This window comes from Ranitomeya variabilis, chromosome 4, assembly GCF_051348905.1.
Source record: "Ranitomeya variabilis isolate aRanVar5 chromosome 4, aRanVar5.hap1, whole genome shotgun sequence".
In the NCBI taxonomy this organism is placed as follows: Eukaryota; Metazoa; Chordata; class Amphibia; order Anura; family Dendrobatidae; genus Ranitomeya; species Ranitomeya variabilis.
The window spans coordinates 23,273,669-23,295,463 of record NC_135235.1 but is presented as its reverse complement, the minus strand read 5'-3'; the positions used below and the strand labels follow the sequence as shown (position 1 = coordinate 23,295,463).

Below are 21,795 nucleotides of genomic sequence, written 5' to 3'. Positions count from 1 at the left end.
GAGGACTCTCAATTCTAAATATTTTTCTATATAAATTATGTAATTTGTGTTTGTGATGTTGACTTCTGTGGTGATTGGTGCAGATTGCGTCTCCACACTGTATAAAACATCCCCGTATGCTATCATTTATACTTGACCAAGACCTGCTATAGGTCGAATGTTGTCTTTTTCTATGGCGGAATAAAGCTTTTTGGACATTATCACCTGGACTGGACGTTGTTCTCAATTTATATTGAAAGTTGTTGATTTTCCGAGTGGGTTACTTGATCGTTAGTGGCCGTCCATAATTAGAGAGTGCTGTCGGCCCTTTCTCATGTCCTTGGTGTCAATTTTAGCGTGATATCGTTATTTCAGTATGTGCCACCTTTGTCGTGGCTTCTGTGCTGCTTTTGCTACTGCTGATGTTACAATTTTTTGAAAATTGAAGACGCCAAGTTGGGTCTTCGTCAGGTGGGTTGCCTGTAGTGGAAGGTGTGTCAGAGGCCTAGTATACTGTTTCTACTCCCATTGAATATAATTGTGTTCAGGTATATTCAGCCAACATCTAAATGAATGCCGAATGGAACAGAACACCTTCGAAGGGTCGCTCTTCCCTAGTCATCAGCAGCGCAGGGATATGTGATCAATCTATTCAACGTACACATATTTGTTATCCTTCTTGTAGTACAAAGTTTGGAATCTTTCTCTCTCTCTCTTTCCCATGTCCTTACACCCCCCTAAGGTTATTTTAACAAGAAAACATATTGGATACAGTATTGGGAAATGGTAAAATATTCTACTACACACTGTTCCAGAGGAATTGGACTACTTGAGATTCACCGCAAATAAATTCGCCACAAATTGAATTTTTTATTTTTTTAAGATTTCCCAAACCTGGCAAATTTGAATTTCAAAAGTTTTGATGATTCTAATCATTAGTGAAGTGGAGGGGGCAGATATTTTTCAATCAATTAGAAATGCCTTACTTTTGTAATATAAAATTGGAATCAGTTCAGCCTCACATGGGATATTTGGCTCCGTAGGAAATTAAATGGAAGAAAATGGACCTTCCCATGTCCGGTGCATTATAAACTGAAGCAGTGATTTTTAAATTCTTTTTATTGAAACATGAATTGCCACAAAGTTGTGAATTATAATAAAGTAGCAGAGTAAAATGAGATGGCCATCATAAAAGGAAAAATGTTTAGTTGGCGGCAACGGTGCTGGAGATCCATGAGTTGTAGTTGCAGACCTTGGTGTAGACACCAGGATAGTTCTTGAGGGCACAACCGTATCCCCAGGAGACAATACCTTGGAGCTCTCCATTGCAGACCACGGGTCCACCAGAGTCACCCTAAGAAGATGCAAAGACAAATTATTACATTTTATAAGACTAAAAAAGTAATAAAAATCAGGTATCAATATTCTAAGAAAAGAGACTAGAGACACATTCATGGATACTCCTGCCATTGACAGGTGCTCTTGAAATACGGGAGTATTGACATTCTGATGACACATCTCCTGGTAACGTTGGCCATGTTCCTTAGATTGCTGTTGATCAAAGGCTCATTCAGCAAAGTACTAATCCTCCTGATTCCTCCATACACCTTGGTTTGACCAAGCAAATAGGTGCTCACAATAGCGAGAGGGGAATAAACTGTAACTGGAAACCTCTGCTGGTGGTTTACCTCCCATAAGTACCAACAATTAAGCATGATGACATCTATATGTCTAACGTTTGACATCGTGGGCAAGTCAGGACTCCGAGTCCCCATAAAGAGTCAATTTGGCTGCTGTAGCCAAACACTGTGGATTCAGCCATTATTCATCTTATGTGATCTGAAATGTGTGAGATTATAAAGCCACATTACCTGGCAGGAATCCTTGCCTCCTTCCAAGTATCCTACACAGATCATGTTGCTGGTGATCTCTCCTGGATAGGCGCTGCTACACTGGGCGGCAGTCAGGACGGGGGCATCCACGCACTGGAGGAGGTTGGGCATGTTGGCTACAAGCAAATTTCCATAAAATATTAGACATTGTATGTAGACCTCAAAATTATTAAATGTGTCCAGACAAAAAAAACACATCATCACAGCATTTGTCTGTGCTCTCTTGCAGCCTAATGTTAAGGACTGGTGCTCCCTGTTACAGTAAGGTTTTAAGTAAGAGCTATAAAAAAATGTTGAAAAGGAGCATCATATTACATTGCAAAAATACATTTTAAACAATATTTAGATTCATTTCCTTTCTACAGTGTCTACACAGTGTCCCAGAAACCAAAATAGCAATGCCAGAAATAAATGTTGGTGGTGCTACTGTGAGCAGACTGTGTGGCCTAAACATGCGCCCATGGCTGCAGTGTCTCCGGACTTGTACACCATTGAGCAAATTGGAGACATCATTGGTCGATGATTACACAGGAGCTGCCAGCAGTGGATCTTGATGATTTGACCAAGTACATTCAGCGAGGCAGAACATTCCTCAGTCAACCAGTAATATCCTCAACGATAAGTTTGGGGGGTTTCTGCAAATGTTGGTGCTGCAATCTTAATGTTAAGGGGTGTATATATATGATTATTTTGAGGCACTTAATATTTTTTTCTCAACAAATAAATAAAATTCTCTCGATATGGAAAGCTGTCTTGATTTGCATGGTGCACCTTGAAAAATGCATTTTGGATTTTTCCTTTTTACAGAAAATAGACTTTAAAAATCTACAATCGTTCAACTAAAACCAGATTTAAAAAATGTTTCACTATCCTGTTTTAAATATTAAACAATATATAATTGAGATAGATTCCCTTAAACTATTCTAAAAAGCTCCACCCCTGAGCAGTCTCCACCCCTGAGCAACCTCCACTTCTGAACAAACTCCAACTCATAACATGGCAATAATTCCTATACTTTTTTTACTTCCTGATGATTCTTGACGTACTTCCACTGCTGAGGGTGTTGCCCCATCCGGAGATCAGACAGCTGGTGCCGGCAGCAGCGCAGGTGCTGGGCAGACCAATAGCCTGGACGTACGAGTTGAGGGAGGCGGCAGACGACAGCTTGATCAACAAGATGTCATTGTCCAGGGTCCAGGAGTTGTAGCTTCCATGTCTGATGACTTTGGAGGAGCTGATGAACTGCTCGGTACCTTCAGTGACAGCGATGTTGTGCTCTCCCAGTCTCACTTGCACACTCCTACAAAAATAAGTATAGTTTCCTATAATCTATTTTTAACTAAATATTGTTAAATTTCATCATGAATGTAAAGTACACAAAATTACTTTCATTAATAATTATCATATTACAGAACTCAATTAAAAAATAATCTATAATGAAAATTATACAACTTACTCTTGTTCTATAGATTTGCTCCACTGAAGTCCCAATCACTAGGCCACACAGTTATTAACCCCACATGCACTATATATGCTCTGCTCACAATGTAAGTTTATTAATAGGATGGCGTGAATACCACAATTGTACGGTCATAAGTAGTTGACTTAGCTTCAATTATCCAATTTTGGTCAAAATTCCAGTAACTTACGACTGGTAGCAGTGAGCGGCGGAGATCACCCACAGGTTGTTGATCAGGGATCCACCACAGAAGTGGTAGCCGGAGTACAGGGACACCTGCCAGGGGACGGAGTTCTGGGCACAGGTGTAGCCTCCTACAATCTTGTCATCATCCTCAAAAGCAGCTGAGAATATTACAATATGTGAGGTTATAGATTATTACACTGGTGTAACATAATGGAATAAGAAAGTTTAGGAATAAAAAATCCTTTCAAGAAAAAAAAAATACAAAAATATATCAAAATAGTTTGAACAATGGTCTTCAGAAGGAAGCACCGGACTCACCAGCTGCTCCGAGGAGCACACAGATCAGGAGGAGTTTCATGATGAATCCAGAATGAGTATGAAGGGTAAAACCACAGATATTTATACCCCAAAAGTTATCACCCCTCTAACACCTCCTCACTCAAGTAAAAGTTAATCAATATCCACATAACCTAAAATATACATGTAATCTATAGATGAAGGTCACTTATATGGAAATGTTCTACTGACCTCTTCAGTAGATACAACTTTGGCAATAATTTTCCATTCCGGAAAGTAAATCAGCATTATGCTGTTTGTCTTAGGTTGTGTTCTTTATGCTCTTTGGTTGTGTACTGTTAGTGATACATTTAGGTGCATGAGTGGTTGCACATGTCCCACCACTACCACCACCATAAATCTAGATACTTTCCTTGCAAGCTGAATTGAAATAATTGAGTTGTTTGCTGCCATTTCCCAAAATATCCTTCGAAAAAAATCCATCTCAATTTTGCAAAGTTTGAATTTGTCCTACTGCATTTGTTCTAAAATGATTTTTAATGGGTTCATTCTGTTTTCAGTAATGGTGCCTCTATCTTTTCAGCCCCTTGGTCCCCTAAGCCATAGCACAAGGAAGGTAATTCACAACACGTAGTTATTTTGGTGACTCTGTCAGCCATGAAGATATAGACGCGGACGGTAGCCTGGGAATTTTTTTGCCCTTTTGAAAAGGAGTCAAAATTGATGCATTGACAGGGTAAGCTGTGTTCACTGCTTGGTGAAGCTTTAGTTGAGCTGATGCCTACTGACTGCATGTTTGGCCGGAAGACCTCTATATGCCCCTTTAGCGCCAATGCTCCCCAACCTGTGCCAGAGGAAGCATCAGCAGGGATTACAGTATATATGAAATGATGGACCAGATGTCTTATCTGCTGCTGTGCTAACCTGACCCACATCAGCAAATACTGGACGAAGAAGTCATACATTTTTGTGGGACCTCCATTTGGGTTGGGACTAGGGTTGAGCGAAACAGATCGGCCAATTTCAAAAGTCGGCCGACTTTTGGGAAAGTCGGGTAGGTCAATGACCTATAGTTACCTTCAGTCGCGGTGATGCGCCCTCTACTGGATGTCCTCATATGACGTCGAGCGTGGGAAAAAGTTCCCAGGCTGCAGTTCACGAGGACATCCAGTAGAGGGCGCATCTCCGCGACTGAAGGTAACTATAGGTCATTGACCTACATTTCCTTCATTCGCCGGGGCTTACAAGCACGAGTACAGCTGCATTAGTAGGGCTCCTGCTTGTAAAATATTTTAACCCCTTCAGATGGATTACCTCGTGGGACGTGACAGTTCATCAGAGGGTATGTATATTGTGAGTTTATTATTTTGCCAAGCGAGGGTCTTCAGCTGGATTGAGAGAGCAATAAAATATTAAAACAACCTTTGTGTTTATTTCATAAAAATACTTTTTAATAATGTGTGTTTGTTTTTTTAACCCTTTCATACAATTGGATTAATAATGGATAGGTGTCATAATTGACGCCTCTCCATTATTAATCTGGCTTAATGTCACCTTACAATAGCAAGGTGGCATTAACCCTTCATTACCCCATATCCCACCGCTACACGGGAGTGGGAAGAGAGTGGCCAAGTGCCAGAATAGGCGTATCTTCCAGATGTGCCTTTTCTGGGGTGGCTGGGGGCAGATGTTTGTAACCGGGGGGGGGGGCAATAACCATGCACCCTCTCCTGGCTATTAATATCTGCCCTCAGTCACTGGCTTTACCACTCTGGTGGAGAAAATTGCGCGGGAGCCCACGCCAATTTTTTCCGCAATTTAACCCTTTATTTTACAAGCTACAGCGCCGAAATTTTGCACATACACACTACTAACATTAGTAGTGTGGAATATGCAAAAAAAGGGGATATGAGATGGTTTACTGTATGTAAACCATGTCTCATATCATGTCGGGTTTAGGCAGGAGAAATGAAAAGCCGGAAATTGAATTACCGGCTTTTCAACATTATCGCGCTGAAGTAAATATTAAAAAAGTATGCTTCCCCATTGACTTGCATTGGGTTTCGTGTTTTGGCCGATCCCCGACCCCGACTTTTCAATAAGATCGGCCGATTTCACTCAACCCGACTTTTGAGAAAGTCGGGTTTCGTGAAACCCGACTCGATCTCAAAAAATTTAAAGTCGCTCAACCCTAGTTGGGACCACTGTGGATTATTTTTTTGGAATAAATGGGTGAAAGAGGGAATTTGACAGGAAGTGATTTTTTTCAAATAAAGGAATTTTATGTGTGCGTTTATTTCTTTTAACCACAGGGTAAGTAATGGGGGTGTCTGGCAGATACCTCTCCATTATTAACCAGATGGTTTCATGTTAGCGATATCAGCGATGTCAGACCTTCCCAGTCTATTAATATCAACATCCACCTGTCTAATTTGCCTCAGCTGGTTATTAAAAATAGGGGGAATCTCCTCGCGGGCAGGATCCTCTTTCCCCCTGTACTAGTCGATAACTCATTTTGTTCAAGATTATTGTACTTGTTTTTTACTATGTATACCCCTCTTCACATGTAAAGAGCCATGGAATAAATGGTGCTAGAATAATAAATAATAATTAGTGATGAGTGAGTGTACTCGTTGCTCGGTTTTCCAGAGCACATTCGGGTGATCTCCGAGTATTTGTTATTGTTCGGAGATATACCGTAGTTTTCATTGCCTCAGTTGCATGATTTACGGCTTCCAGATACGCTGAATACATGTGAGTTATGCCTGTTTGTTAGGGAATTCCCACATGTATTCAGCGTATCTGGAAGCCGTAAATCATGCAACTGAGGTGATGAAAACTATATCTCCGAGCAATAACAAATACTCGGAGATCACTCGAGCGTGCTGGGGAAAACCGAGCAACGAGTATACTCGCTCATCACTAATAATAATAAAAATAATAATAAAGTGCTTTACCTCAATCCCATGCCAGATCTACACTGCTCAGAACTGCTGTATAAACTCGTCCGTACGTCTGCTCTGGTTAGGATCACACAACCATTTTCCTTCCTTCCAAGAAAAACGGTCCGATTATGCTAATCAGACTGGGATCATAGTTTGATCACAGTGGAATGGAGAGAGAGTGGGTGGAGAGGAAAAAAAAGTCTCTTCATCTTTACCATTATGTCAGTCCGTGAAAATCAGACTGCACTGGAATGTCATCTGAAATGTAATTAATACTTCATACAAAAGCTTTTGTTGTTGATGACGGCTTCAAGAAAACTAGTAGCATGTATTGCTCAGGTGTGATTTTGGTCCATTCTTCCAAACATTCTTCAAATGCTGAAGCTTCCGTGTGCTACTTCTATGAAATCTGAGCTTTAGGTCCATGTATTTTCTATTGGATTCGTTGAGCCATTCTAGCAGATTTATTTTCTTTCTCTGAAACCAACTGAGTGTTTCATTGGTTGTGTATTTGGAATACATTTCTTGCTGAAGTGTCCACCCTCGCAGTATCTTCTCCATCCTGGCAGATGACAGCAGATTTTTATCAAGAATGTCTCGGTAAATTTGTCCATTCATCCTTCATTTAATCATATGAAGTTTGCCAGTGCCATATGCTGAAAAACAGTCCCACATGATGTTCCCACCTCCCAACTTCTCTTTTGCTATGGTGTTTTTGGTATGATATGTGGAGCGCCCCGTAGGGCAGTGGGGTACTCGGTACCGGGTCCTTCGGTTCTCAAGGGGGATGTCACGGTGGCTGACCCAGTCCGTGGCCCTAGGGACGTCCGTGTAAAAGGGGTAAAGGTCTTTAAAGGGATAGTGTTCGTGACGCCACCTGTGGTATTCGGTCAGGGTGACCGACGCTGCTTAGGGGTCCACTGGGGTGATGTTATGGCAGCTAGATGGTATACCTTCCCACAGGTGAAGTGTATCCCCAAAGCTTCCCAGAGTGTAGATGGTGGATGATGTGAGGCACAGTGAACAATGAGGACACAAGGTTGCAGTCTCTTTATCTTTTTACTGAAGGCTTCAGCATCCACAGTCTAGAGCACCAGATCACAGGGCAGGCAGAGTCTGGCCATTCTGCAGGCAAATCCAGAGTCCCCTTATCCAGGTGGAAATCAGTAGCCTACCTCTAGTGCCTGGGTGTTATAGTACCTTACTGCTGAGCCTCTCATAAGGTCCTCACAACTGTTGTAGATGTTCTAGATGTTATGTTTTTCTCTGTCCCCCTGATGGATAGGATAGGACAAACCCGTATGACTGGTGGCCTGAGGCTTTTTACAGGGACTCTAGCATGCCCCCACAAATTGCCACCGTGCCTCCTGGGTAGAGGGTGGATCGGTAACTTGAAATTAGTTGTCCTGCCGGTCTCTGGAGCAAGGCATAAAAGACTGTTGCTCCCTCGGTGTTCCGGCTACCGGGATCCTGCGCCTCAGAAGGAGGCAGCCTGTGCAGGGCAGAACTCCTTCTGGTTTCCTCTCCTTTTGCTATGACTTCTACTCACGCTCTACAATACAGTTCTCTGTTCGTGTCTCTTTCTTAGTGGCTGCCGCACGTGGGGCAGGCGCAGCTCCCTGGCCTTCTGTCTAGGCCTCTAACAGGATCCCACCCCTGTCAGGGACCAACTAACTGAGCGGAGCTCAGCTAGCAGCTGCCTGGGTCAAGCTCAGTCAGCTTCTTTCTGCCTCACTTTCTATCCAGACCACCAGTTTTACCTAATTGTGAAGAGTGCCCTAATAAATAGGAGCATAGCTCCCCCTGGTGGACTGGAGTATGAAGTGTGTTTGTAATAACTATAGGGGATAACTCAGGAGACTCTTTGCATGGAACAAGACAACTACAGGACACAGTTTTATAAGTGGTAAAGTCTATATTATCACACGATGATTCAAACAGGTGCAGAGAGAAACTCAGGGGGATATCCCTGCCATCTTATCAGATATTGGAGCCGATTCCTGCGAATCCTGGTATCAATAATTTCCTCCACCACAAATTGTTCTTGCCCATCAATCACCACAGGCTGTGGAGGTGGCACAACACGTCCCTGGAAGGTATTAGGAGATACAGGCTTTAGTAAAGATACATGAAAAACTGGGTGTACCTTCATTGTCCTAGGCAGCTTCAGCTGGCAGGCCACAGAGCTCACAATACCGTTGATCTTGAAAGGGCCAATGAATTTCTGTCCAAGTTTTTGTGAAGGAACGTTTAACTTCAGATTCTTAAATGCTATCCACACGGAATCTCATACCTTGAACATGGGTGCAGGTTTACGGAATCTATCAGCCGATCTCTTATAATGTTCTTGAGCTGTGGTCAGCGATTCCTTCAGAACCTCCAGATTTTGTCTCATCACAGTCAGCCTTTCCTCCACTGCCGAAACCGGAGAAATAATTGGAGACCTAGGTAAAATACACGGATGATAACCCAGATTGGCAAAGAAAGGTGTAAATTTAGTGGAGGCACTCTGAGAATTATTATATGAAAATTCGGCTAACGGCAACAACTCCAACCAATCATCCTGGAGATGGCTGACATAGCTTCTTAGATATTGTTCCAGTGTCTGGTTGGCACGCTCAGTCTGACCATTTGTCTGGGGATTGTAAGCAGAAGAGAGGCAGACATTAATATTGAGTGCAGAGCAAAACCCCTTCTAGAATCTGGAAGTGAACTGTACTCCACGGTCAGAGATGATCTCATCCGGAACCCCGTGCAACCGAAAGACATTCTGTATAACCAAGTTCACTGTATCTTTAGCTGAGGGGAGGCCGGTGCATGGAACAAAATGAGCAGCTTTAGTCAGGCGATCAACTACCACCATGATTGTATTCATGCCCCCTGATGTAGGCAGCTCCACAATAAAGACCATTGATATAGACCCCCAAGGGCGGGACGGAACAGGTAATGGTTGTAGAAGACCCGTAGGTGCCACACGAGGAGTCTTGTAACGGGCACATACCTCGCAAGAGAGAACATAGTCCTTGGTATCCTTCAGGCAAGTTGGCCACCAGAAGAATCGGCTCAGGAATTCTTGTGTCTTCTGTACCCCCCTGTGACCAGCCAACTTGGAGTCATGTACCAACTTGAGGATCTGCAGACGGACAACCTCCGGGACGTAGATACGTCGATCTCTGAACCACATGCCACCCTTAAAGACAAGATTAATATCCACAGGTGGGTTGGCCAGAAATACATCACCTTCATAGGCCTCCCTGCACTCCTTCCACAAGTCCTGATCATGGATAACTCCAATGAAATTGGCATCAGATAGAATGGTCTTGGATGGGGCTCCAGGTATGGAATCCGCAGCATGGATTCGGGATAAAGCATCAGCCTTCCCATTACGAGAACCTGGACGGTACGAGATAACAAAGTTAAATTGATTTAAAAATAAGTTCCAACGAGCCTGACGAGGAGAAAGACATCTAGCGGATCTAAGGAACTCTAGATTGTGATGGTTAGTTAGCACTATGACCTGTTGTGCAGCTCCTTGCAGATGATGCCTCCATTCCTTGAAAGCCGCAATAATAGCCAGCAAATCCTTGTATCCCACATCGTAATTCTTCTCTGCTGAGGTTAGTGTACGGGAAAAGAAAGCACAAGGATTTAGCAGACCCTTCTCTCCAGTTCTTTGGGAGAGAATAGCCCCCAAAGCATTATCAGAAGTGTCCACCTCCACAATGAAAGGAAGTGTTGGATCTGGGTGTATCAACAACAGTGCTGATGTCAAACAGATCTTAAGCCGATCAAAAGCTTCTTGAGCCTGTGATGACCACTAAAAGGGCTTTTTCTTCTTTGTCAAGGAAGTAATTTTGAATGAAGCGTCTGTAGAAATTTGCAAAACCAATAAAATGTTGGACCTCCTTAACGTTCTTGGGTACCGGCCAGTCAAGGATAGCCTGAATCTTACCAGATTCCATGTTCAGCCCCTGGGGAGAGATGATATAACCTAAGTACTGTATCTCAGAACGATGGAACTCGCATTTCTCTGGCTTAATATACAGATGGTTTTCTTTCAGACGTCTTAAAACGGTTTTGACATGTTCTTCATGTTCCTGTAGAGTCAGAAAAGATTAGTATATCGTCCAAATAGATCACCACACACTGGTCCAACAAATCTCTGAAAATGTCATTAGCAAGGTGTTGAAATGTTGCAGGGGCGTTACAAAGCCCGAAGGGCATCACAAGAGATTCAAAGTGTCCATACCGGCATCTGAATGCTGTCTTCCACTCATCCCCTGGACGAATATGCACCAAATTATAAGCCCCCCGAAGATCCAGTTTAGAGAACACCTTAGCATGGCGGACTTTTTCCAGGAATTCGGGAGGCAAAGGGTAACAGTTTCGTACGGTTACCTTATTGAGTTCTCGATAGTCAACACAGGGTCTCAGGGTCCCATCCTTCTTCTTTACAAAAAAGATAGGTGCCCCTGCTGGTGAGGAAGGACGTATGAAGACTTTGGCCAGATTTTCATCAATATACTCTTTTAAGGCTTGAAGCTCAAGTGCCGCCAAAGGGTATACGTTACCAAAAGGAATGGCTGCCTCGGGAAGCAGCTCAGTGGGACAGTCATAATGCCTGTGTGGAGGAAGCTGATCTGCATTCTTCTTGACACAGATGTCAGAGAACTCTTTATAAGCTGGAGATAAACAAAATACCTGTACATGTGGTTCCGTAGTTGTTGACTCAGGGACAGCTTCTGTTAACGCTGAGTTGCTCATTGTTGAGAAGATAATCTCCTTGGTCTCCCAGTTGATAATTGGGTTCTGAGAACGCAACCAAGGAATGCCTAAAATCCCAGGAAAATGAGGAGAAGAAATTAGCAAGAAAGAAAGTTGCTCCTGATGATTAGGCTCCAACAAAATTTCAAGGGGTACGGTCTCCTGATCCACAGGCCCAGAGATTAAAGGTGACCCATCCACTGTTTCCATGGTAATTGGAGAGGCTCTTTGCTGAATTTTAATACCATGTTCCTTGACAAATGCGATATCCATGAAATTGCCACCTGCACCAGAGTCAATCATAGCTGAACTGGAAATCCACTGTCCTGAACACAGGATCTTAATAGGGAGAGAACAGTGAGAGTTCTTTTCCTTCAGCTCCTTGGGGGGTGAAGTCATAGAAAGTGAATGGAATACAGCGTTTAAAGGCAGGCTACATTCAGAGATGTCAGATTCATCATCACAGTTGTCATACTCCCCTATTGGTGCTAGCACCTTGTTAGGCCGTCTAGGACACTTAGGACAATTGATCAAGAAGTGATCAAGACTGCCCGCAGTAGAAACATAGACTTTCACGAAGGCGATGCTCCCGGCGCTCATTGATCTCGCGCCTCTGAACGGAATCAATTTACATGGGCACCTCCTCCACCTCCCGAGAGGTTTTACCTGCAGGCTCTTTGGAAGGAAGGGAAAAGTTAGACACACGGTTATATGCAGCAAATTTCTCCTGCCTACGCTCAGTAAGGCGAATGTCTATGCGCACACAATGCTGTATAAATGTCTCTAGCTCTTGTGGTGACTCAGAGCGGGCTAGTTCATCTTTTACAATACTAGACAGACCCCTTTTAAAAATAGGCAATTGTGCATAACTGTCCCAATTGGTATCTACCGCCAATCTCCTGAATTCAGTGGCATACTCAATAACAGAACGTTTAGCCTGGCGTAAAGACAACAAAGCAGATTCAGCGGTTGCATGGCGATTAGGGTAATCAAACATTAATGCCATAGTGGCCAAGAAATCATCCAAGTCATTTAACCATGGGTCACGAGACTCAATCATCGGATTCGCCCAGGCAAGCGATCGTGAGGTCAGTAGCATTATTACACACAATACTTTGGATCTATCAGTATGAAAGCGGTCAGCATGCACATCAAAATATAGCATACATTGATTCACAAAGCCACGAAATTTGTCGCGTTCACCATTAAATCTGAATGGGGGCAACTTAGGTGGGCTAGCTGGTGGCGGTTGCCCAGAGGGTAAAGTCACTTGTGCAGCTATTTGCGTGCTTATGTCCTGAAAAGCCCATCCATACTGGGACTCTATGCCAGCAAGTTTGTTTTCCTGGGCTGCCATGCGGTTGCTCAAGTCCTGCAAAGTCTGTCCAAACACTTGTTGATTGAGTTCAAAGCTTCCAAACTTCTTTTGCAGACCTTCCACATCTTTCTGCAGTGATCTAATTATGGAAAACACCTGCTCTAATCTGCTTTCTGCAGTCATTGTTCCAGCAGTCTCCTTTTTTTTTTAGGCTAGAGTATCCTGTAATAATTATAGGGGATAACTCAGGAGACTCTTTGCGTGGAACAGGACAACTACAGGACACAGTTTTATAAGTGGTAAAGTGTATATTATCACACGGTGATTCAAACAGGTGCAGAGAGAAACCCAAGTCCACAACACTTGGTGCAAATAATAAACGCAGCTTAGCAGTCTATAGGAAACTTCAGAGCAAAATGCAATCAAGCAGAAAGTCTATGAAGCACAGTTATTCTTGTGGATACTTGACACAAATAAATCCTTGTCTTAGTCCAGACACAGATAGATATGCTTATAGGCAGTTCAAATCATATCTTAGCTCAACCAGGGAGGCCTGGTTAATAGTCTCAGGTTAATGCAAAGCAGCAGCAGCTTACATGTCCAGCAAATGCAGGTGGAAGTAAACACGAGCAGCAAATGAAGGAGGATTACTGGAAACTTGTGTATGCAGCAGGAACTCAGAGCAGAGTGGCAGGATCACCACACAGGGTCACAGGAGCAGGTGTATAGCCAGGGAGTAATCAGAGATCAGGAGCTGGATGCAAGGCAGAATACTCTAGCACAGACTGAAGGCTGGGGTGGAGTTTTATAGCGGGAAGACACAGTGCACATGAGACCAAAGACGCCATCTTGGAAAAGGGCAGTAATGCACAAAAGGCAAAAAATGTTCAGAGTCCTGACAGTGTTGTGTGTTGGTGTTACCTGGTAAAGAGATCTCCTTTATTGCCTTCAAACGTAACATCACTCCCCCCTAGAGAAGAACTAGAGAAGAATGGTATTACTGCAGTGATCAGGACCCTAGGGCGCTGCACTCCCCCCTGTTAAATACAGTACTCCGGAACTGGGAAAAGAAAGCAACAATACATTAGCAAAAAGACATGTACATTTTTTAAAATGCTATAAAACAACTTAATATATACTAAGCTTCCCTTTATGGGAGGTGAGGACACTTGAATGTTGTAAAACAAGAACATATTTACATTGCCGACCTACTCCTAAAAATAGAACATTTTAATAACAGATGTACTAACTATGAAATATATTTACCCACACAGGTGTACTATCTATTAAGTGCAAAGGCAAACATTTTCTATCTTTATTCAAGTGCAAAACAATTATTCCTTTCTAAGTGCAAAACTTTTAACTAACCCACACGGGTCCACTTTATTCAATTGCAGACCAGTCTATCAACCCCATGGGCTCACTGCATTTTCTTCAGTTTATTCAAAGTACATCATTTCAGACTATCTAACTTTAACTCTATACTGTTAACTACATTCTATCGACTGCGTGAAACACAATTCTATCTAACTACTCAATACTTTCAAACATTATCACTTTTAGACAAAGTGCAACAAGTAAACATTCCCTTTAAGGGCAAACTTGACTCTTTTCTGAGGCAGTGCAAAGTATCAATGACATCATCAATATTCAAGTCAATTGAGCAACAAAGGTGATGTGATGCGAGGGACCCGTGACGAACCCCCAACGTTAGACTTGGGTGGGCTACAAGACGTGTATCCTGACCCGGAATTCTGCCACACCAATGGGTTTTTCTTCAGGTCTGAAAAGCAAAGCAATTCTCACAACAAGATTAACAGTAGTTTCTGTTGGAAGCAGTCTGTGTAAAAGACTTCTTTTTTAACACCAGTAGAAATCACCCTTAAGAAGGTGCCAACTATATACAAGGACAGTTTGTGAATCATTCACCGTCCATGATTCAAAATGTCTTTAAGGCAACAATGAACTTGGGCAAAATTAAGGATCCCTTTAACGCGGGACCCCTTTAAGAAATAACCCTGGACGGGTTTTTAACTTGAAAGTAGTAGCAAAGCATAAACAAACTATTTACATTCAATGTTCGATGCTTAATTGGACAGCTTCCAGGGCTTCACTTGGCACAGAATCCTTTCTGGCCTGGGAAGGGTTGGATTTAGGGTTACACCTGGTGCCAGGTAAACACCGTTAGTGTGTCTTTCGTGGATCGTTAGATCATGGGCCACAATGGAAGTCTGCATAGCTTGGGTGTAGGCATTTGCTACAACAGGGGCTGCAGCGGCTGTCTCCGTGGTCAGTTCATTTTCCTGGGCCTTAGGTGATGCTATAAGGGCTGCGCATCTCTGGACATCCCGAGCCCACCAGCTGTTTCCTTTGCGGTGCCGGGTATAAGTTACGGCATCCCCGGGGTAAAGGTCTGGGTCCAGGTGTCCCCCTCTAAGACAGGGTTTCACTTCACCCCGGGTGACATGGACCCCCACTGGCAATCCAATCTCCTGGATGAAACCCTTCCCCTTCTGGAGATGGAAAAATACCATGACACCCCATTTTAGTGGAAGGCTGTCCTGCAGGTCACCCCGGGCCTCTTGTTCCTCCTCCCTCCTCCACTGTGATATCAGGTGCAGTTGATATTCCCCCCAGGGGAGGACTCTAATATCATGCCCATTTAGTCCAGGGCTTGGAAGAGAGGCTATCGAGGTAGCGGAGACGGGGGGGTAAGCAGATCCCCGGGATGTGGTCGTCTTTGGTACCTGCACGGGATGCGACTCCACCGACACCGTTCCACTCCTCCGAGGAACGCGCTAGGATCAGCAGCGGCATGAACTGCGACTCCTCCATGGACAGCTCTGAGAGGTCCAAACTCTTACCTAATTGTGAAGAGTGCCCTATTAAATAGGAGTATAGCTCCCCCTGGTGGACTGGAGTAAGAAGTGTGTTGTGTGTTGGTGTTACCTGGTAAAGAGATCTCCTTTATTGCCTTCAAACGTAACATCACTCCCCCCTAGCGGAGAATGGTATTACTGCAATGACCAGGACCCTGGGGTGCTGCAATATGCAGTTCCTTTTGACCTCCAAACATGGTGCGTATTATGGCATTCTAAGAGTCAAATTTTGGTCTCAACTGACCAGACTATATTCTCCCAGTGTTTCGCAGACTTGTCTAAATGTTCTTAAGCAAACTTTAAACATGCTTGAACATGCTTTTTGTTCAGCAATTGAATGTTGCATGGTGAGCATACATACAGGCAATGGAGGTTGTGTGGTGAGAGTGCATACAGGCAATGGAAGTTGAGTGCATTACATACTGTTTTATTTTAAGTAATTGCACTTGCTGATTTCAGGTCTTTTGGTAGCTCCACAGATGGTCCATGGCTCTTGGACAACTCTTCTGTTATTTTTTAATCCTCTGACTGAAATCTTGCGAAGAGCACCTGGTCATGGCCAATTTATGGTGAAATGATGTTCTCCCACTTCTGGATTATAGCCCCAACAGTGCTCACTGGAGTCTTCAATAGTTTAGAAATTCTTCTGTAACCAATGCCATCAGTATGTTTTGCAATAATAAGGTTGCAAAGGTTTTGAGACAACTTGCTGGTTTTACCCATCATGAGATGTTTATTGTGTGGCACCTTAGTAATGAGACACCTTTTTATATGGCTGTTGGGCCAATTTATGCGTTAAGTACCTTCATGAAGACTTTGTGTCATGACGTTGTGGATGGTTTCTGCACCCTGATTAGTTGCTGGAATGAACACACATAAAGTTAATTGAAAAAAAAATTCTTCAATTTCTCCTTTAGGCCTCTTTCAGACGTCAGTGTGTCTGGTACGTGTTGTGACAGTTTTCACACGTATTGGAGAAACTTAAACACATAGACCCATTCATGTGAATCAGTCTGTGCACATGTCAGTGTGTTTCCAAGTGCCGTATGTCCTTGGGTAAAACATGCTGACATGTCAATTTTTTACCAACAGCACGGGACACAAAACACGCCTCACACATGCACACAGCATGTATAACACAGCCATGTAGTATAAAGCACAGCTACGTAGTATATAGCACAGCCCACGTAACACAGACAGCCACGTAGTATATAGCACAGCCACGTAGTATATAGCAGCCACATAGTAATAGCAGCCATGTAGTATATAACACAGCCCATGTAATATATAGGACAGCCCACGTAATATATAGCACAGCCCACACAGTATATAACACAGGCCACGTAGTATATAACACAGCCCACATAACAGACAGCCATGTAGTATATATCACAGCCCACAGTATATAACACTGCCCACTCAGTATATAACACAGGCCACGTAATATATAGGACAGCCCACGTAATATATAGCACAGCCCACGCAGTATATAACACAGGCCACGTAGTATATAACACAGCCTACATAACACAGCCAGTCACATAGTATATAGCACAGCCACATAGTATATATCACAGCCACATAGTATATAACACAACCAGCCACGTAGTATATAGCACAGCCACGTAGTATATAGCACAGCCACATAGTATATAGCAGCCACATAGTATATAGCACAGCTCACGTAACACAGACAACCATGTAGTATATAGCACAGCCATGTTGTTTATAGCAGCCACGTAGTATATAGCAGCCATGTAGTATATAGCAGCCACATAGTATATAACACAGCCCACACAGTATATAACACAGCCCATGTAATATATAGTACAGGCCACGCAGTATATAACACTGCCCATGTAGTATATAGCAGCCAGGCAGTATATAACAGAGCCCACGTAATATATAGCACAGCCCATGTAGTATATAACACAGCCACATAGTATATAGCACAGCCCACGCAATATATAACACAGCCCATGTAAAATATAGCACAGGCCATGCAGTATATAACACTGCCCATGTAGTATATAGCAGCCAGGCAGTATATAACACAGCCCACGTAATATATAGCACAGCCCACAGAGTATATAACACAGCCCACGTAATATATAGCACAGCCCACGTAGTACATAACACAGCCACGTAGTATATAGCATAGCCCATGTAGTACATAACACAGGCCACGCAGTATATAACACAGGCCACGCAGTATATAACACAGCCCACGCAGTATATATCACAGGCCATGCAGTATATAACACAGCCCACGCAGTATATAACACAGGCCATGCAGTATATAACACAGCCCACGCAGTATATAACACAGCCCACGCAGTATATAACACAGGCCACGCAGTATATAACACAGCCCACGTAATATATAGCACAGTCTGCATAGTATATAACACAGCCCACGTAGTATATAGCAGTGTGGGCACCATATCCCTGTTAAAAAAATTAAAATAAAAAATAGTTATATACTCATCCTCCGGCGTCCAACAAAGCTGTCCCGATGCGCGCGATGCGGCTGCCAGCTTCCGTTCCCAGAAATGCATTGCAAAATTACCCAGATGACTTAGCGGTCTTGCAAGTCATGTAACACAGACAGCCATATAGTATATAGCACAGCCATGTTGTTTATAGTAGCCACGTAGTATATAGCAGCCACATAGTATATAGCAGTGACATAGTATATAACACAGCCCACGCAGTATATAACACAGCCCATGTAATATATAGCACAGGCCACGCAGTATATAACACTGCCCACATAGTATATAGCAGCCAGGCAGTATATAACACAGCCTGTTATGACCCCAATGGCAGAGGGTCTCAAAAGTACATACCAAGTCTGCAAACACAAAAAAAACAGCTCTTAGGGCAGTGGTAACTGGGCTGACCATATATCTAATCCTAGCACCACAAATAGCAGCAGCCGGGGAATGTGCCTACGTTGGTTCTAGACGTCTCGCGCCAGCCGGAGAACTAACTAACCCTAGAAGGGAAAAGATAGACCTTTCTTGCCTCCAGAGAAAAGACCCCAAAAGTTGGATACAAGCCCCCAACAAATAATAACGGTGAGGTAAGGAGAAAAGACAAACGTAAGAATGAACTAGATATTTAGCAAAGAGAGGCCCACTGACTAATAGCAGAATATAGTAAGATGACTTATACGGTCAGCAAAAACCCTATAAAAATTTCCACGCTGGATATTCAAGAACCCCCGAACCGTCTAACGGCCCGGGGGGAGAACACCAGCCCCCTAGAGCTTCCAGCAAAATCAGGAATCACATTTAGTACAAGCTGGACAAAAAATAAGAGCTATGCACAAAACCAAAAAACAAGGAAGCAGGACTTAGCTTAATTTTGAAAGATCCAGGACCAGCAGACAGGAGCAAACAGAAAGGAACTGATTACAACGATGCCAGGCACAGGACTGAGAATCCAGGAAGTTTATATAGCAACACCCCTGGACTAACGACCCAGGTGGGTGCCAAACTGAGGAAAGACAATCCCAGAGTCATATCACTAGTGACCACAAGAGGGAGCAAAAAAAGTCTAATTCACAACAGTACCCCCCCTTTAAGGAGGGGTCACCGAACCCTCACCAAGACCACCAGGGCGATCAGGATGAGCAGCGTGAAAGGCACGAAATAAATCGGCCGCATGCACATCAGAGGCAACCACCCAGGAATTATCCTCCTGACCATAGCCCTTCCACTTGACCAGATACTGAAGCCTCCGCCTGGAGAGACGAGAATCCAAGATCTTCTCCACCACGTACTCCAACTCGCCCTCAACCAACACCGGAGCAGGAGACTTAACAGAAGGAACCACAGGTACAACGTACCGCCGCAACAAAGACCTATGGAACACGTTGTGAATGGCAAACGACACCGGAAGATCCAAGCGAAAGGACACAGGATTAAGGATTTCCAATATCTTGTAAGGACCGATGAAGCGAGGCTTAAATTTAGGAGAGGAGACCTTCATAGGAACAAATCGAGAAGACAGCCATACCAAATCCCCAACACGAAGTCGGGGACCCACACCGCGGCGGCGGTTGGCAAAACGCTGAGCCTTCTCCTGTGACAACTTTAAGTTGTCCACCACATGATTCCAGATCTGCTGCAACCTATCCACCACGGAATCTACCCCAGGACAGTCAGAAGGCTCCACATGTCCCGAGGAAAAACGAGGATGGAAACCAGAGTTGCAAAAAAATGGCGAAAGCAAAGTAGCGGAACTAGCCCGATTATTAAGGGCAAACTCAGCCAACGGCAAGAAGGTCACCCAATCATCCTGATCTGCAGAAACAAAACACCTCAAATAAGCCTCCAGAGTCTGATTAGTTCGCTCCGTTTGTCCATTAGTCTGAGGATGAAAGGCAGACGAAAACGACAAATCAATGCCCATCTTAGCACAAAAGGATCGCCAGAACCTGGAAACAAACTGGGATCCTCTGTCAGACACAATATTCTCAGGAATGCCGTGTAAACGAACCACATTCTGAAAGAACAAAGGAACCAGATCGGAAGAGGAAGGCAGCTTAGGCAAAGATACCAAATGGACCATCTTGGAAAAGCGATCACATACCACCCAGATGACAGACATGCCCTGAGACACCGGAAGATCTGAAATGAAATCCATGGAAATGTGTGTCCAAGGCCTCTTCGGGACAGGCAAGGGCAAGAGCAACCCGCTGGCACGAGAACAGCAAGGCTTAGCTCGAGCACAAGTCCCACAGGACTGCACAAATGACCGCACATCCCGTGACAAGGAAGGCCACCAAAAGGACCTAGCCACCAGATCTCTGGTGCCAAAAATTCCCGGATGCCCTGCCAACACCGAGGAATGAACCTCGGAAATGACTCTGCTGGTCCACTTATCAGGAACAAACAGTCTTTCAGGTGGACAAGAGTCAGGTCTACCAGCCTGAAATCTCTGCAACACACGTCGCAAATCCGGAGAAATGGCTGACAGGATAACTCCCTCTTTGAGAATACCAACTGGTTCTGCGACTCCAGGAGAGTCAGGCACAAAGCTCCTTGAAAGAGCATCAGCCTTCACATTCTTTGAACCTGGTAAATACGAGACCACAAAGTCAAAACGGGAGAAAAACAATGACCAGCGGGCCTGTCTAGGATTCAGGCGTTTAGCAGACTCGAGATACATCAGATTTTTGTGATCAGTCAAGACCACCACACGATGCTTAGCACCCTCGAGCCAATGATGCCACTACTCAAATGCCCACTTCATGGCTAACAACTCCCGATTGCCAACATCATAATTCCGCTCAGCAGGCGAAAACTTCCTAGAGAAAAAAGCACATGGTCTCATTACAGAGCAACCAGGGCCTCTCTGCGACAAAACGGCCCCAGCCCCAATCTCAGAAGCATCCACTTCAACCTGAAAGGGAAGTGAGACATCAGGCTGGCACAAAACAGGCGCCGAAGTAAACCGGCGCTTCAACTCTTGAAAAGCTTCCACGGCTGCAGGAGCCCAGTTAGCAACATCAGAACCTTTCTTGGTCATATCCGTCAAAGGTTTAACAACGCTAGAAAAATTAGCGATAAAACGACGGTAGAAGTTAGCAAAACCCAAGAACTTCTGAAGACTCTTAACTGACGTGGGTTGAGTCCAATCATGAATAGCTCGGACCTTGACTGGGTCCATCTCCACCGCAGAAGGGGAAAAAAATAAACCCCAAAAAGGGAACCTTCTGTACTCCAAAGAGACACTTTGAGCCCTTAACAAACAAAGCATTCTCACGCAAAACCTGAAACACCATCCTGACCTGCTCTACATGCGAGTCCCAATCATCAGAAAAAAACAGAATATCATCCAGATAAACAATCATAAATCTATCCAGATACTTCCGGAAAATATCATGCATAAAGGACTGAAACACTGAAGGAGCATTAGAGAGCCCGAAAGGCATCACCAAGTACTCAAAATGACCTTCGGGCGTATTAAATGCAGTTTTCCATTCATCTCCTTGCTTAATGCGCACAAGGTTGTACGCACCACGAAGATCTATCTTGGTGAACCACTTGGCACCTTTAATCCGGGC

At 43.9% G+C, this 21,795-nt stretch overlaps 1 protein-coding gene across 1 annotated transcript; it reads right to left on the bottom strand.

The window, feature by feature from the left end:
* Nucleotides 1-1,096: 1,096 nt before the first annotated feature.
* On the bottom strand, nucleotides 1,097-3,923 carry LOC143769503 (trypsin-like). Its single transcript, XM_077258130.1, has 5 exons — nucleotides 3,835-3,923; nucleotides 3,521-3,674; nucleotides 2,918-3,171; nucleotides 1,851-1,987; nucleotides 1,097-1,333 (listed from the first exon to the last, which is right to left on the bottom strand). Exons 1-5 carry the CDS (start codon nucleotides 3,872-3,874, stop codon nucleotides 1,184-1,186), a joined length of 735 nt encoding a protein of 244 aa, XP_077114245.1. The 5' UTR covers nucleotides 3,875-3,923; the 3' UTR covers nucleotides 1,097-1,183.
* Between the last annotated feature and the right edge of the window lie 17,872 nt (nucleotides 3,924-21,795).